The sequence below is a fragment of the Camarhynchus parvulus genome, chromosome 17 (assembly GCF_901933205.1).
Source record: "Camarhynchus parvulus chromosome 17, STF_HiC, whole genome shotgun sequence".
NCBI lineage: Eukaryota > Metazoa > Chordata > Aves > Passeriformes > Thraupidae > Camarhynchus > Camarhynchus parvulus.
The window spans coordinates 6,335,908-6,353,047 of NC_044587.1; the positions used below are offsets into that span (position 1 = coordinate 6,335,908).

Consider the following 17,140-nt stretch of genomic DNA (forward strand, 5'->3'; position numbering starts at 1 on the left):
GGATTCCCAAGGGCATGTGGGAATGGCCTTAAGCTGAAGGAAGGCAGGTTGAGATGGGATATTGGGAAGGAATTGTTCCCTGTGAGGGTGGGGAGGCTCTGGCACAGGGTGCCCAGAGAAACTGTGGCTGCCCCTGGATCCCTGGAAATTTCCAAGGCCAGGCTGGAGCACCCTGGGACAGTGGGAGGTGTCCCTGCCCATGGCAGGGGTTGGAACTAATGCAACCTTAAGGTGCCTTCCAACCCAAACCATTCTGTGACTTGCATTCACCATTTTTGCTTTTAACTGAATATCCTTCCTTAGTTTGTTTTTCTTTTAAAACACGAGGCCAAGTTGTAACATGCTTAATTGTTTATGGCAACCTACTAAATTCATGATATTGAATTGTTTGTTCAACAGAAGTTATTGCATAGATTTATTCTCATTCTGAGTCTCATAAATATTGTATGGCTGTATATACACACATCTGCCCACTGTTCTTGCCATGTTATTTTTAATATTTAGATTCTTTAAGTATTTAAATGCCTCTGGGTTTCCAGTATCCTATAAATGACTCAAATGCTGGTAATGACTACATCATTCCTGTAGAGCTGGGGCTTGCAGTGCAAGTAGGACTAAAATAATTGCTTCAATAGTTTCAAATGTTAGGCTTCAAAATAAAATCAAAGGTTTAATTTTGAGTGTCCTAGGTTTCAAATGTTCTTAACAGCAGTTAACATTAAAAGGGGGTTTGTTTGCTGTTTTTAACCGACAAGTAGCTGATGTTTCTGCTCAGACTTCTTTTCAGCTTTTGAATGCCTTTATTTTGCTTTCCCTGGGAGTGAATATCTCCTTCCCCATTGCTGTGATTTTCAATAGTGCCTTTCTTTCAGTCAGTGTTTCCTTTGAAACCTTCAAGGTATGCTTCCTTAGCACTCACTTTTTCAGCACAAAACAGAATGAAAACTCAAGTGTATTGGAATTGTGGGCCCTGATGCTCCACTTTCCTCTGGTTAGATGGACCTTTGCCTCTGTGGGGAGAGTAATTGATGTCAGCAGGGCTCTGCACAGAAGTAGCAGCCTCAATAGTGGGTCAAATTGTGGGATTGTGGCCCTATTACCACTGGCTCTACATTATCCCTTATTATGTAAGATAACCAATAGTTATATTCTAAAGCCTTTCAGTAGAACTGCAATAGCATAACTTTTCAAATAGGATAAAGCTGGGTGATGGGCAATAAATTAAATTAGAATCAAGATGAGACCATCAAGCCTTGCCACTTCAACTTGGATTGCTTTGTTACAGTCTGAAAGGAGAAAGCCTTTTGAGTTCACATAGCTGCCTCAACTCTTTAACATATAGATAGTAAAATGCCATTAGTGCCAGGCTTCCAGAGCCTTTGAGTCTTTCAGCAGTGACAAGAGGTTCATATCATGGCACACTACATCCCAGTTAGGTAGTGGGTAAAAGCTTCAATTGGGATTACAATAAAATGAGATTACTCAGAGGAAGTGCAGCACATCAAATTGAATTGAACTGCCAGAGCTGAAAGGCATCCTCCTCATACATTCAGCTAATTTTTTCTGCCAGCTGGTTATTTCTCTATTAACCAAATAGTTGACACTCATGTACTTATCTCAGGCTTTAAAGTGTGGAGATACTGGGATAACCAATCAGCTGAAAAATGCTTTTAATTCTGATGGGTCCTGAAGTGTTTTAGTGGCCATGAGAAGGTTACAAAGGGCAATAACAATGACTTAACTTGCATTTCAGAGGCAGCAGCCTGGGAGTGGTATGTGGCACTTTGCAGGCTGTGCTGCACCAGTGCAGTGCACTGAGGATTGCCTGGGCTGGGGTTTAACTGCTGCATGCAGGGTTTAACACTTAGAGTCACCTGCCTAGTGCAGTAAGGTCCTCAGAACAGGATTCATCAGCCTTATGTTTGTCAAAGTCAGACATTTCATTCCTGGCAGTTACCCAGAGCTTCTTGAGGAGGATCTGGATGGAAATCCAGCCCTTGGAGGACAGGGGATCTCATCCTCAGAGATGTGAGGAGAGGAGACACAGGGTGAGTTGAGCTCTGGAGGGGCCTGTTCCTCCCATGGCTGCTGTGTGATCAGGACTGGCTTATTTATCTAAATGTTAGAAACACAGATTTAACAGGGATAAATCTTCATCCCTGTGATCGTAAATGGGCTCCGAATTTGTAATCTGAGGCCAGGACAGTGACTCCAGCCTTGTGCTCTTGCCTGTGTGGTAAGAGATCTCTCACCAGACTGTTTACAAGCCTCCCTGCATTAACCCCTGTGGATTAGCTGGTAGAATCCCATTGTTCTCTCACTAAATACAATGGACTATGAGCAGAGCAAGACTAAAATACGTGGTAAACCCTCCTACAGTTTTCTTTTCAAATCATGGCAGTGTCACAAAATACTCCTGCATTTTGTCCTGTTGGGATTTTAGCTGATAGGTAAAGACTGCCAGGGATAATTCTGCAATTTTAGTGATGGTTGCCCAGCAATGAGAGGCACTTGTGCTGCACAGGGCTTTGGATTACTTGGCATTAACCTGAGCTGCCTTTTAGCCTGTAGTGATAACCTTCAAAATATATAGGGAGAAATAGCTTTTATAGCATGTTTTTCTGCAATTTTTTAAATTGTTCTTGTCTGGAAAGTTTAATCTTTAATGACCCAGAGATGACTCATAAATCATCTTTTATGTATATATTTATAGGTTCTGCAAACATTTTTATCCATGGCTCAGAGCAGCATAATTCCCTGACTTCTGAAATACATTTCCTGAGGAAGCAAAATCAAGTTCTGAATGCAATGCTAGCAAAAGGATCTAGAGGTAAAAATGTAAACTGTTCTTTACAGGAGTGGCCTGCAACTCATCCCAGATCAGAAAACAATAAAATATTCACAGTCCACTCATTAAATTGACTTAACCATTCTTTGCACCCCTGAAATTCCATGCTCAAGTATAAACATTCAGGCTGGGATTAGCAATAATGGAATAGTCTCTGAAAAAGCTGATTTAGTTAAAAATCATGGCCTTAGTGCATTGTGGGCATTGCAGATACCTTGTGTTTCTTCTTGTTTCAGATAAACAAAAGGAAAATGAAAAGTTAAGAGAATCTCTTTCTAAGAAGAATGCAGTCATTGAGCATCTTCACGAGGACCATGAATGCATGAAGAAAGAAAATGAAAAGTTGCAAAAACAAATATGCCAAAAGGAAGATGAAATCAGATACCTGACATGTCAAATTTACAGCAGTCGCAATGAACTGAACAGGTATTGATTGTGTCCACACTTAAAAATTCATTTAGAGAAGAAGTTGTCAGTGTGACAGGCATCTGTTTAGCTGTAGCCATTAATATTAATGAGGGGCATGGATATGTTCAAAAGGCAAGGGAAGAATTATGGAGGGAAAGAGGAATGGATTTTAGATTTTGGACAAAAAAAAATCAGAATTTAACTGAGCTGTTTATTGGGACTTAACAGGTTGCAAACAGAAATTAATGTAAAGCAGCATCAGATCTCTGAGAATGAGAAGTTGCTGCAGTCGCTGCGGACTGAGATCAAGGTGTATGAGAAGCTGGAAGAAGCAAGAAGGAAGGGGACAGGTACAAATGCACAGTTGGCTCTGTGCCCTTTGCCCTTGCAGCTCTTCCTCTGAACATGCTCTTGTCAAAGGCCAGGAGGGCTGGGTCACTGTTCCTTTGCTCCTGCTTGTGTCTGCTCTTCAAAGAGAGCTGACAATGTCCTGCTCAGATGCTTTCTCCTTGGGGTGGCTGCAAGCCTGAGGTGTGTCAGATGTTGACCAGATACCCCCAAGTTTCCTTTATCTTTTTAGCTAAGCTAAAAACCAGAATTGAAGACTTAGTGGCTCAGGCTGGATGAATTTCCTGGGGATCTTAGATATTTACTTGTCTTCTAAAATCCTGCTGCTGCATCCTTGCAGGTCCTGCTTACCCAGGTAACTTCTGCTGAAGGTGGAGGGGGAGGCTTCTCCCTGGGGCTGGCAGAAGTGCTGGCACTGCTTTCTGAATTAGATGTTTAATAATTTCATGTCCACTTTGCTGTCACTGAAAGTTAGAGGAGGACTGGAGCTCCCCTGAGTTCTCCCTCCCCCTTGGAAGCTGTGCCACCACGTAGCTGTTGGTGTGCTGAACTAAAGAGTGGGATGCTTTCATTGCTGAAAAGCCCTTACCACATTCAGCAAATTTCCCACTGGAAGTTCTTAAAAATTGATTTTTTTCTCCCTGCTGCTCCGTGTTATGCCCTGCAGCCACTGGTTTTGCTGCCTGGCTGCAGCAGAAGAGCCCTGTAGGGACGAGGCTTTGAGGCAGAGCCCAGGGGATGGAAGGAACTCTCCTTGCAGAGCTCCTGATGCCATTAGAGAGTGGCTGCACCCTCCTCGTGCAGCTGAGCCCCTTCCCTGTCTGGAGAGCACCCTGAACAGCTGGATTTCAGCAGGAGAGAATGCATGACTTGTTTGTGTACTGATCTCTTTCTGTGAGAAGGCAAACACAGCTCTTGCTTTTCTCAGGTTCAAATTTGTTCCTCTGGTTGCCAGGTGATCACTGTTTTTTTTTCCTTTGGTGTATAAAATTAAACTCCCAGTTCTACTCCATCCCTCCTCCACACTCTGATGTTCCCCATTCCTTTTCCTTTCCCCAGAGTGTGCATTACTGCACTTCACATTTTGTAAATCCTCTTCATTCTCCTTTTATCTCATTTTTTAGCTTTTGCCATGAGACATAGTAGCTTTTATGGACAAAGTGAAAAAAAAATTTCATCCCTTTAAATCTTTCAAGAGTAGAAGCAATTAAGACATGCTTTTTTTGGTCAAACCATTATCTCAATGCTGTTTGTAGTTAATTCTTAATATTGAGGATAGCACTGACTATAACTTACTTGCTGAGTGTTCTGGTGGGTAATATTATTTTAATTGTTAGAGATGTTTGAGTGTTTCTTTTGAAATTCTCTCAGATCCCAGATGTGATGGCTCAGAAGAATTCCAGAAAGATCAGAAGAATCCACTGGATTTAAACGAACTGCTGGCTGAAATCCAGAGCCTGCGAGTGCAGCTGGAGAGGAGCATAGACACCAACAAATCTTTGCATGAAAAATTAGAGGAACAGCTTTCCAAAGGGAAGAGAGAGGAAGTGGGCCCAGTGTCAGCTGTTAATATCAACTGTGTGTTGAAGGCAGGCTCTCAGCCCTGTGCAGGACTGGATGGTACTGTGCTCTGTGTGCTTTTGGCTACTACACAACCTGTGCCTCTTACAGCCTAAATCAATATCAGCTCTCTTCAAACCCCTCTGCTGTTAGAGCAGGGTGTGAAGTGCACACTGCACTGTCCTAGAGCAGCTGGTGCTTTCTTTGCATCCAAGCAAATCAGAGTCTCTGGGCTGGGAGGATGCCTGCAGTAAATTGCCATAAATTCTGCTTACCTGGGGGGTTCTTTTTCCACTGCTGAGCTCTCTAGTGTTTGCTAAGGGTGAGTGTGTATTACTCAGGAATGATCAATAAGTGCACTAAATGGGCTCTGGATAAATCAGTTGTCCCCTCTTTGCCCTTGAGGAATGTTTTACCTTTATTTCAATCACTGTTAAGTGATGCTGTTTTAGCAAATAAAGGGAAGTGTAATGTTTACACCTAGGGTTAGGTTATTGTTCCAGTATTGATGTACATGGGACACAGAGGGCACTAGAATCTTCCTCCTTAAAGTGCTCTGCACAATAAAAGCTTTCCATACATCCAGATAAATCCACATGGACCAGAAAGATTCCTTGCAATGTCAGCAGCTGAGTTTTTCTCCTAGGTGCTTAGGGAATGTTGAAGTTCTGAAGGAGGAATATAGAGACAATCTTTAGTCTGGTACAGCTGAGAAAAGTGTCCTACTTCTTGTGGAGTTAATAGAAAGCTTATATTTGTTAATGAAATATGTTTATCAGGATGTATTTTAGCTTTTTTACCTATGGTTTGATTTTGGGAGATACCTAGAATTTGCATGGATGCTCAGGTATAAAAGTCGGTAAATACTGGAAGATCCTTGGCATGGCACTAAAAAAATCAGCTGTTTTTCCCTGCTTCCAGAATCCAAGTGTAGCATCAGCAATAAAAGAACTGAAGAGCTGGGAGGGTTTTTAAAATCTAATAATACAGCTTTCCTTCTCCCTTCTTATCTGTAGAAAATCTCTGCAACTGCTCTGCTGCCAGGAGAAGCATTGGTGAGCAGAACGGACGCTGCATTTCAGCAGAGAACCCAGATACACCCAGCCCTGTTCAACAGCAGTCGAGTACAATTTTTTTTTTTTTTTATGAGGATAAAACCTGTAGGAGTGTCAGGGGGTAGGATGGACGGAGACCAGAGATCTCTGCAGCCAGGGCTTGGAACTTGTGGTTTATTGCAAAGGGCCTGGGTGCAGGGCCCTGCTGGGGCTGCCAGCCACAGCTCAGAGCAGGACTGAGAGAAGAGAGGGGGAGAGAGGATGAGAGGGTGAGAGAGTAAGAGGGTAAGGGCGTGAAAGGGTAAGAGAGTAAAAGGGCAAGAGCGCAAAGGAGTAAGAGAGCAATGTTCCCATTACAATACAATAAATCTTCATCTGTGTTGAATATTCTCATTCTCACTAACCAATCTAGTACAATATACAAATCTTATAGCATTTACATACAGCTATAAGAATCATTACATCGCCATACTGTGTTACATTTTAAACCCTAAAAACTCCTCTTTGGGCCCCTTCTGCCAAGCTGTAGGGTCTGCTCTGACCCTTGGGCCTGTCTGCAGGCAGAGGGTGTTGTTCCATCAAAAGGGGATTACCTTCAGCCAGCCACACCATTGTTTTCCAGGTGTTCAGTAACTGAAGTATCTCAAAGCTGCTTTCATTTCAATCTCACTTATAGTTTCTATATTCTCAAAATCTTTTGCCAGACAATCATATTTATAAGGTTTTCCTGTTTTGTCTTCTTCTACAAAAACCAACCTGATTTTTCTGTGCCAGGTCCTCAGGCAGCCCCTAAGGGTGATGGGGACAGTGCCTCTGTGTGCAGCAGCAGCTCCAGCAGGACGTGCACCCCACGCTTGGTGCCCGGGCACCGCATGTGGGCGGACAGGAGCGGCCGGCACGTGCTGGGCCTCATCGAGGACTACGATGCCCTGAGGAAACACATCTCAGAGGGACAGCAGGTGCTGGCACACATGGAGATGGCTCTCAGAGAGCTCACTGGCACCAAGCTGCAGGAGCCTGGAGTGAAGGTGAGTGTTGGTTTCTCTGGGTTTGGATTGAAGGCACTTGAGATGGTAGTTCCTGTTCGGACTCAGGTGTTTATTATTATTTATCAGTAAAGCAGTCTCACTGCTGTGAGTTTGGCAGCTTTTCATTAGAAGGCACAAAATGGCCAACAATCTCTTCTTACAAGGTCTTTTAAGACTAAACTGACACCTGGATTATTTACCTTTTAACCCAATAACTGATCCCACAGAGCCCTCAATGTGGACTTTTCCGCCCAATTACAAAATGCCACCCAAACCCATGAAGAAGAAGGAAGAAGAAATCCAGGACAACACCCTGTGCCCTCCATCTTGTTTCCACCCACAACCTACTAAAAATCCCAAAATCTAAATTTCTCACCAAGTGACACACCTACACTACTCTCTATAATCTGTTTCACACTTTTGTGGATTCCAGTCTATCTGGAAGTCTGGGAAACTTTCTCCATGAATGAGGGTCAAAGTCAGTGCTCCCCTGGGGGTTAGGACACCCCAGAGCAGACAGAGGAATATTCCCAATGCCCTGTGTTTCCACAGGTGAGCACTGAAATCCTCTGAAGGAGGGGATTTTACCCACAGGTACAAAGTGGTGCAAAGGGAAGAACTGACTGAATAACTCAGGATGCCTCAAGCTTGGCACAGTCATTGTCTAGGTGGACTCAGTGGGATTCTGAGGTAGTTAATTCTAGGCCTTTAAGCAATCTCACTTTCAGTTTTGGCTTTAAATGAGGTAAAACTGCTTGGTTTTGCTATGGAAGTTGGTGTTTGTTGTGCTGGAAATGATAAAAAAGCCAAACAAAAGCAGCAGCAGAAAACCCCAGGTAAAAATCTAAAATGCTGTAGAGAGGGCTTAAACTAGGGGTATGTAAAAGTAACCTAAAAATAAAAATAATTAGGATTTTCATATAATGAAGGCTTGAGATAAACCCAGGAAATATGAGACAATTAAAAGAAAAGTGATACAGAGCTGATAAAGTTCTCCCCTTAGTTAAATTCAGCCTTTTAGTAACACCAGGTTATAACTGTACATTAAAGATTGATATATGCTGATGAGGCTTGTTTCATATTACATTCATATTTCAGGGAAGATTTTTTAATATTTTTCCACTTCCTGGTTATCAGTTGAACATTTAACAATATCATAAACTTGTCCAAAAACTTGAATATTTCATTGATGATCAAATACTGTCTTCTAGGACTCAGAGCATCATCCTTTCTTCATTCTCTGACAATGTTAGCACTCATGGTGCTCTTGCTGCATCTTAAGGATGTTTAACCAATAAAATATTTATTTTGTCTTGAATAACCTCAGTCCTTTTTGTCTTGAATAGGAAAACCTAGTTAGTGTTTACTTCTGCTAATTTTCTCTTACGTAATATTAATTTTTGGACGCAGTTAATGATGGCTTATTTGGGGTGGTTTGAAAAGACACATTTGCCTACAAGCTTCAATTAAAGGGAAGGAACAATCTGTGCACATCTGTGGCATTTAATAAGGAGCTAAGAAACTTAAACCCCAGCAGGAAGGGCCTGGATCAGGCATGGAAAACAGCAGCCAGTGGTAAAAATAATGAACCACTGGCATGGAGGGTGCTCAGAGACACTGACTGGGGGCAGTTTTGAGGATGGATTATGCCAATGTTTAAAAAATTCCATGTAATGTTTTCCTGCCTTGGAGAGGGAAAGGAAACTAAGTGTCTAATGAAGGTCCTTTTCACCCCTATGATTTTATGATAATATAAATGCTGTAAAAAGCATGCTTACTGCTCTTCAGAAAACAGAAGGTCTTAACTGCAGGGATAAATTCGTGCTACTTATTTTTGCAGTTATAATTAGTGAAGCTGTTGAAGGTGCAGTCTGCAACAATTCTGAAATTCTTTTTGTGATATCACATGTGTGCTCACGCAGTCAAATGATGCCTGAATGACACTTAAGACTCTCTGAAGTATCATATATTTCCCAATGACCTAGTTAACATACTGATAATGACTGAAAAAGTGATCTCTCTAAGTTTTTAACTTGTTTTGTTGGTGTAAAGATAAAAGCAGTAAGTTTCACAATTTGCAGTTTCCTATCAAGCCTTACATCACTGAAGTTTCAGACTACTTAGCAAATGGGATATTTTATGTGACAGGAAGATTCTGGTTTGATAACAATGCTAAATAAATATTCAGATTGTATCCTGCATGGGGCAGGAACTGCAAATACTTTTTTTTCATTACCCTTCCCCCTTCTGTAGCACCATTGCTTTGGTAATTCATTTGCTCCCCTCACATTCTTTCCCTCCTTTATTTCACATTTATGCAATTTCTTCCATTTGGTTTCTCATCTGTCAGCAGAGGAAAACATTTTATGTGTACCCTGATAGTTATTTTAGCATTAAATGGATCAGTTTAAAGGGTCTGCTAAGGAAGAAACATCTATATTGCTTAAATTGATGTCTGTAATCATTGACTTTCAAATAACATGACACAAAATGCAAATGAAGAAAGAAGAGAGTTGCCAAGTGTTACCATGTGGCATAGCAAATCTAGTAAATATAATCTATTGTTAATCATGGTTATTGATTAGGATAAATCCCCTCCCTCACTGAAATTCTCAGATAATACATAATTCAGCAGCCTTTGTTAACTAACAGATTAGTTTTTATGGCACACAATGGCTGTGTACATTATCTTAAGTATGAAATCACACCAGCTGGATTAAACCCATTAATTAAGATTACATTTTCATAATGGTTTAAGTATAAAATATAAAATGTCTCCAATCCTGTGATACAGGTACCAGAACAGGCATCCCTGCATGGCTTGTCCACGAGCACTCACACAGTACAGCAGATTTTGGAAGAGGCTGCACGTTCCCTGAAGCTTCTGTGGAGAGTTTCTCTTCCCCCTGAAAGCTGCTCATGGTACTGCTCAGGGCATTCAGGTACTGCTGGGCTTGGCTGGGGGTTTGGGGTGTTTTTTGGACTTTGGGAATGTCTCCAGGAAGATGCAGCAGTTACAGATGTGTCATTTTGGAGAATCATGCCCCCAGTCTCCAGCCACATGGATTTAGTGTAAGGCTGAGTATGTCCAGGTGATGTTGCATGGCCAGGTGTTCATTTACAGCATCCTTTGTAATAAAAATGGAATCTCTAATCCTGTTACATGAGATCCAGGAAATCCAGGGAGGTGGCAAAAGCTCCACCTCAACAAGAAAAGGTTTGGGCTCCTTTTACTTGAATCAAATTCAATTTGATTCTGTGTGTATTGGTAAGAAGAGAAACATCAGCAACTTTGATGTAATCTCAGCTACATTTTCTTTTATGTTCTTGATGCCAAAGTGGTAAAAGAAGAAGCTTTTGTAAAAGTGTGACAAAACCCCAAGACATGTTTTATAACACTTTAACTAAAAAGGATTGCACTATGCAAATGCATGAAAGTAAACTAAATGAGGAATGAAATATCTCTGCTGTCAGAATACCACCACTCAGCATTGAAACTGTTTCAAACCCTGGCTTTAAAATAAATCTAAAGTGATTTCACTGAGGTTTTTGTATGTGTTTATTAAGGGAAGCAGGATATTTCTGAAAAAAACCTCAAACTTAGGGAAAACAAACATTTTCTGTATAATGTCATAACATTTTTGGTGATATTTTTTAGCATCCTTAAATATATAAAATCACAAAAGCAGTGGGAGTGAAGTTTGCTGTCTGATACATTCACTGATGTTCCAGCTCCAGATTTGGGATGCCTTGGCAAGAGTGTGTACTTCCATTTTTATCCTCATGTGTGTAATCCATGCAGACAGCTCCCTGCTGGCCTGGATTGCAGGGATTGAACATCCCTCACCCCCACAGGGCTCTCAGGATGTGGGGGATGCATCTCCTGCTCTCCTGTCGCTGATCTGAACCCTGACTTGGATCAGTCTCTTCTGCAAGGCTGATCTTAATGTGTGTGGGGGTCTGAATTCCCAGGATGATCCTAATTAGAGCCTAATAGAATTTTTTCTGGAGTTTCTTATCCAACACCCCCTGATCTTAAGGATGTTAGATTGCTCCTAATGTCTTAAATGCAGAATATGAAAGAATCTCTCTCTCTCTCTTGAAGTTTGGGTTCTAAAATACTGTGAGTGTTCAGTGCCTTCTCTGCAGCCCCACAGGAGCTAGGAGTAATCAGTTCTTCTGCAGAGATAAAGAGTGGAGCAAATTCCAGAAGTTCTATTATTTAACAACAAGAAAAAAACCTCCAAGCTTAAATCTGCACAAGGACCCAAATCAGTGACACTGGCAGATGTGCCAGGGCTTCTCACAGTCCTGTTTTACAGGTCACTGACCAGAACTTTGTTGGGATTGGTGGTGAAAACTGAACCTTAATAATAATGCTGTCAAATAATTTTGCACTTAAACTGTCCTAGTGCCTTTTAGGCCTGTGACAGAGGCAGCATCAGCCATTAACAGAACACCAGGAGGAAGCTGGAATTCTGAACCTGGCACACAGGGCACTGATCCTTTGGCACTGATCCCTTCCTTATCTTTTCTAGTTTAGAACAAAAATAGGCACCAGGCTAATAGACTTCCCTCAGTCTAATAGGAAAATGACTTGCACTAAATTCCAGGTAAGAATTGGAGTAGTATCACAGAATCTCATGTCATGGGGGATGTGAAGGAGGAGGGACAGGGCTCAGTGGTGGTCCTTCCCTCCTCTGAGTTATTGGTACTCCAAGGAAGCTTGAGGGTACTTGCACAAAAGTATTGAGCAATTCCCAATGTAGAAAGTACTTTTAGCCAGTAGTTTAATATCTTACTTTCTTCTCTCAATTTAGGATGAAGGAATGAAAGCAGAAATATTTAGGTTACGTAAGAAACTGTCTGAGCAAGAGAAGAAGTTGCACAGCACAGTGAAACGCCTGCACTCCACAAACCAGCTGAAGGAAAACATGGAGAAGGTCATCATTGACCAGTGTGAGTGTGTGCTTTAATAATGACTCTGATTTTATTTTTGTAGGCTGTGGCTGCCTTAAAATTGGTGTTCTTTGTGTGCCCCAGCTGTGACAGACAGGCTCAGGCTGTGCTGAGCTGGTGGAGGCTCATTCCAGTGGGTAGAAGTTGCCCAAAGTATAAAAGGCTGTAGAGAACATCCTGGGAAGCTGTTCATGGTTTTACAAAAAGCACTGATAATGTGTCAATCCATGCAGCTGCCACTGATTCCTACTTGGGTTATTCCATTTTGGATACTCCTGTTTCTATTTTACAGCAGCTCTGGACAGAGGCAAAGCTTCTGTTTGCTGTAAACATTTTCAGACAAAGTTTGTGACATTCTCAAAATTGTGATTTTGTCCGAGTCTTAATAAATGTGGAGTTAGGCTTTTACATTTTCTGAGGTGCTGCCCTGCAAGGAGCTCTGTCAGTGCTCTGCACCAGCCTGAGAAGTGCAGGAGAACAAGCTCAGAATAAGGGAAACAAAATCTTGCTATGAATATTTTTTTTAAGAAAAATTAGGCCATGCTGTGGAATTATATTTTACCCTTAGTGGCCCATGACTAGAAAATGATCTGGAAACATGAAAACAAGTGGGACATAGGGAGTGTTGTAGCTGTGTTAAGCCAGGTGTCTGTTTGAAGAGATCCATCTCTGCTGCTTTAGACTTTAATCACTTACCAGAAGAGATCTGAATGGAACTCTGCTCTACCTTCCTGCTCCAGCTGTATGTGAGCTGTGGGAGGAACAGTTCATTTTCTTCTGTAAAAAAATAAAATGAAAAAAAATCCATTCTTGCCTCCTCTGAAGTGGTGGGACTGAATGGCTCATTAGTCCAGCTGGAGTGGCACTTGTGTTATCAGTAATTAATCTAGACTGGAAAATTTTCCACACCATACAAAGTGATAGAAATATCTGTAATATTATATGTTACTCAAGTCAGTTAAATGGAATGTAGAGTGATAAATGTTATTTTGTTCCATAGCCTGTAATTTTTATATCTAAGGCCCATATACCTTCTGCCTGCAGATTTTTGTTGTTTCAAGCATTTATGGGTTGGTGTTTGGTCACTTCTTTCAGAATTGCTATATTATATGTGTACAAATTACTTGTATTAAATCATAAATGATGTTCTGTTCAGGTTGTAGAGCCAAATAGCTCAGTTTGGGGTTGTCATGTAAAAATCCAAGCCATTCCATTATGTCTTTCCAAATAATATCTCTGGGGTAGATTCACTGGTCTGATTTGTCCAGTTCCAGTGTCATGTCAGTCATTTCAGAGCTAGGCTGGGTATAAATCAACAGATTTTACCCTTATAGCCAAAATGTTATTCCTGAGCCACCTCACCCACCCACACTTCCCTAAAGCAAACAGTGCCTGTTGCCCTAAATTTGCTCATTTTTTTTTCAGGGCATTCAACCTCCTCTGAGTGAGGTGCTGAGAAACTGAAACCTGCATTTTCTGCAATCTCTATAATGCAAATCTCTGCTTGGAGAGCAGCAGCTGTGCCAGCAGCGGCACAGCTTCCAAATTCTCACCATTGGCTGAATTTAAGAGTTTTGATATAGGAAAATCTAGTTTGCCAGGTGAAATGAGTTTACTAGCAGAGCTCTTCTGAGCAGTGAGCACTCTGCCACACAAAGAGACCTGGATGTGATTTTCTCAAAGTTTCATTGATTATGGGAATTATGGATGTCGAGTTGCCTTTGTCTTAAAAGAGCAATTCCAGAAATGTTTGTCATTTGCATCTGTACACAAATTCCTGGCCAAGCCTACAGCAAAACTGAGGGACCACCTGAAGCTGCTGGATTTTATCAGGTGGTTTCCCCTTGGTTTTGAGATTTCTCCCCTTCTCCTTTTGCTGGCAAGAAGGGAAAAGCGCTGCAGTGGGTGACCTTGCCTGCCTTCATTCTGCACACATCCTGTTACCTGCCTGCTCCAGTGAGGATATTCAGGTTCCCTCTGTTATGTAGCTGAACATTCCTAAATATATTTAGAGGCAGAGACTGGAACATTCTTGTGGCTCAGAGTCTTCTGTGTGCTCTCTCTGGTGAGAGAGCTCATTGCTTATAAACCTCATCTGAACCTCTGAGCATGGAACAAAGCAGTGCCAAATTGCAGTAATCTGCCAGGGGTGTAATTATCTCGTGACAGCTCTACCCTTGGAGTTGTTGGCTTCTTATTGTTGTAATGAAAAATCTTTATTATGGTTAAATTGTTTATTTTTGAGACTGGAATATCAAATTGGTGATTGTGAGTGGTGCATTTCAGCAGTTACAGGACTGACACAGATTAGAGACTCACATATTCAACCTGACATTTCTAAATACCAGTTCTGTTTGGAAACACCCCCCCCCTCCATTCTCAGGTCTCCTGCTGGCCCCACAGAGACAGACTGGGCTGGATGAATGGAGAAAACCTGGAACCCTTCAGGGCAGGCCGCTGCTTTTTGATTTCCCCATGGCACAGAGAGGTTGCTTTGTGCTTGAACTGACTCCTTTTGCCATCTGTCCTCTTCTCCCCCTCCTAACTGCCCTCCCCAGCCCAAGCAGGACACTTAAAGGATCAAACTGGAGTTAAACCATGCACCATCTCCCCTTAAAAGGGACAGAAAATCTTCCTGTGTGGCTTGGATGGAGGGATGAGCAGGGGCTGTGCAGATCTGGGGGGTCCATGCAGGGCTGAGCTTTGCCTGTTTCACGTGGCAGAAAAACTTCAAGAGCACTTCCAGGATGCTTAGGTTTGAAAAGCAGATTGTGGAGCACAGAACAGCAGCAGGGAATGACATTCCAGGGGTGGCACTGCTCTGGAGCTGCAGTCCTGAGGGAATCCTCTGCTCAGACATTATTTCATGTTTGGTCATAAAACAAACTCTGGGAATTTACTAAGACTTGCAGTATTCTTTTTAATCTTTTTTCTTTCTTTCCAGTGGTTTTAACACATGATGTCTTGAAGAAGGCTAGAGGAAACCTGGAAGTAAGTAAAATTTTTGTTTGTATTGAATTCCTTGGTCTCTGCTAGTCAGAAACACACAGTGCTGTGTCAGGAATATTTTGCAGAATTAGTCTGATTTGCTTTAGGTTTGCTACCTAATCAAGCCTGGGTGACAGCAGTTTAGTGTGATAAATAGCCTGCTGTGTTTGATGGCTGAATTAAGAGTTTTATGAGTGACCACATAAACACCTAAACCCTCTCCTTCCTGATGCTTTCCCCAGATTAATATTCATGTCTGTCATCATCTCCCAGCAGTTCATTTCCAGGAGATCACAGCCTGATAACCTGCCTGCTGTAGAGACATCCTTGTTCAAAGCTGGAGCCTGTGTTAGTCACTGCTGGTGCTTTTGTTTTTTACCCACACACCCAACAGGGGCAGCTTTTGGGAGCAGCTCTCTGCTGGTGCAGGGAGTTCAATCCCTGGGAGTGTTTCAGGAATCCCTGCTCTGGTTTGATTTCTCTTTTTCAGACTTTTCTCCCTGAAGGGTGCAATGCATTCCTTGACTCTGAAATCCCACCCTTCCCCTCTCACCCCTCCACTCTGAATAATTGTACAATTCCCAGCCCCTCCTTACATTTTCCTCTAACCTTTTCCATGCATCCCTTCTCCCTCCTCCCCATCAGCATCTCCCTCTGCAGCTGCTGTGCTGTTCTCAGCCCTACCTGAGCTACAAAGTGATGACACAAAATAATCAAACAATCTTTCTGCTCACAGAAGTCTTAGCACTTTAATTTGAAGATCTGATGAACACAGGAGCTCCTCTTGCCACATCCTTGTGCAGCAGGATGGGGTTAGGAAAAATTGTGGGCATTGAAGTACTGTATAATAATTATAATTATTGCTTTTCTAACCAGGTCCCACCAGCTGAGAATCAAAAATCACCTTCCTACACCAGCAAAAAAAGGATTCTCTGAAGGAGAAAGTTCTGCTAACAGAGACTGGTTTTGTGAGTGTTGTTTGCTTTGTGCTGCCTTAATATTTATTGATGTAAAAAATGTTTGTTCAGCTCTTTTAATGGAATCAGCCTTTGACCAAAAAAAAAAAAAAGGACAAAAAATGACACCTTTTGGTAAATAACTTATTTAACATTTTCTGTAATGTAAAGATGGTTTTTAATATTTATTACCAGAAGCAAGGTACTGCAGGTATTGAGGAAAAATCCAGATTTTTTTAAAGTTGGCACATTTGAAATTTTATATTTGTACTTGCCATGTTGTAAAATTATTTGTTGTTGTAGTCAAACAGGTCCTGAAAGAATCAAGAATGTGATCCACCTTCCACTGTTTCTCTCCTGCTAAAAGAATGTAGGTTAAAAAAAAATACTCTGCCAGTTGTCATTGTTTTGTAACAATGTGAAAAAATGTTAAATATTTTAAAGCATTTTAACCATCTCTGGAAGGTTCTTCTGGAAGCTGCCTGATGCTTAGGTACTTAGATTGATGGTGTGTCTGAAAATGTTACTTAGAGTCAGACAATTAAAATGAAAAATAATCACAAATGTGTTTGTGTTATTTTGTTTAAAACCTCAGACTTTGGGCATTACTGACCAAAGCAGCCACATCACATCATTTATTTCCTGAGTGACACAAAGTGAACTGGGAAAATAATTCAGTTTAACATTAACACGACCATAATTTGAAGTGATTTTTGTTACAAAAGCAGAGTTTGTGGTGCAAGCATGACCTCACTGAACAGATTTTGCACTAAACACGATGTTTTTTCCCCCTCAAGCTGAGGACATCCCCATTGCACAAGGAAATTTGCCCTTGGCATTCAAGCACTGGAACTGGGAGATCCTAATACAGGATTGGGGTTATATTTGCCCTTTTGTAATGGGTGCCACAAAACTCTGAATTTGTGCTCTGAGGGTGGGGAGAGCTGGAACTTCATCCACCCCTGAGCTGAATCATGAATAATTATTATA

General features: G+C 41.6%; 1 protein-coding gene across 1 annotated transcript in view; it reads left to right on the forward strand.

Annotated features, from left to right (window-relative positions):
* Positions 1-16,705, forward strand: part of CDK5RAP2 (CDK5 regulatory subunit associated protein 2) — a 70,727-nt gene extending 54,022 nt beyond the window's left edge. The window contains 11 exon segments of the mRNA XM_030961343.1: positions 2,714-2,830; positions 3,085-3,274; positions 3,485-3,606; positions 4,976-5,224; positions 6,181-6,288; positions 6,994-7,247; positions 10,042-10,149; positions 10,151-10,189; positions 12,068-12,206; positions 15,151-15,197; positions 16,071-16,705. Coding sequence (XP_030817203.1) covers positions 2,714-2,830; positions 3,085-3,274; positions 3,485-3,606; positions 4,976-5,224; positions 6,181-6,288; positions 6,994-7,247; positions 10,042-10,149; positions 10,151-10,189; positions 12,068-12,206; positions 15,151-15,197; positions 16,071-16,130 — 1,433 coding nt within the window. The 3' untranslated portion in view covers positions 16,131-16,705.
* Positions 16,706-17,140: the final 435 nt, after the last annotated feature.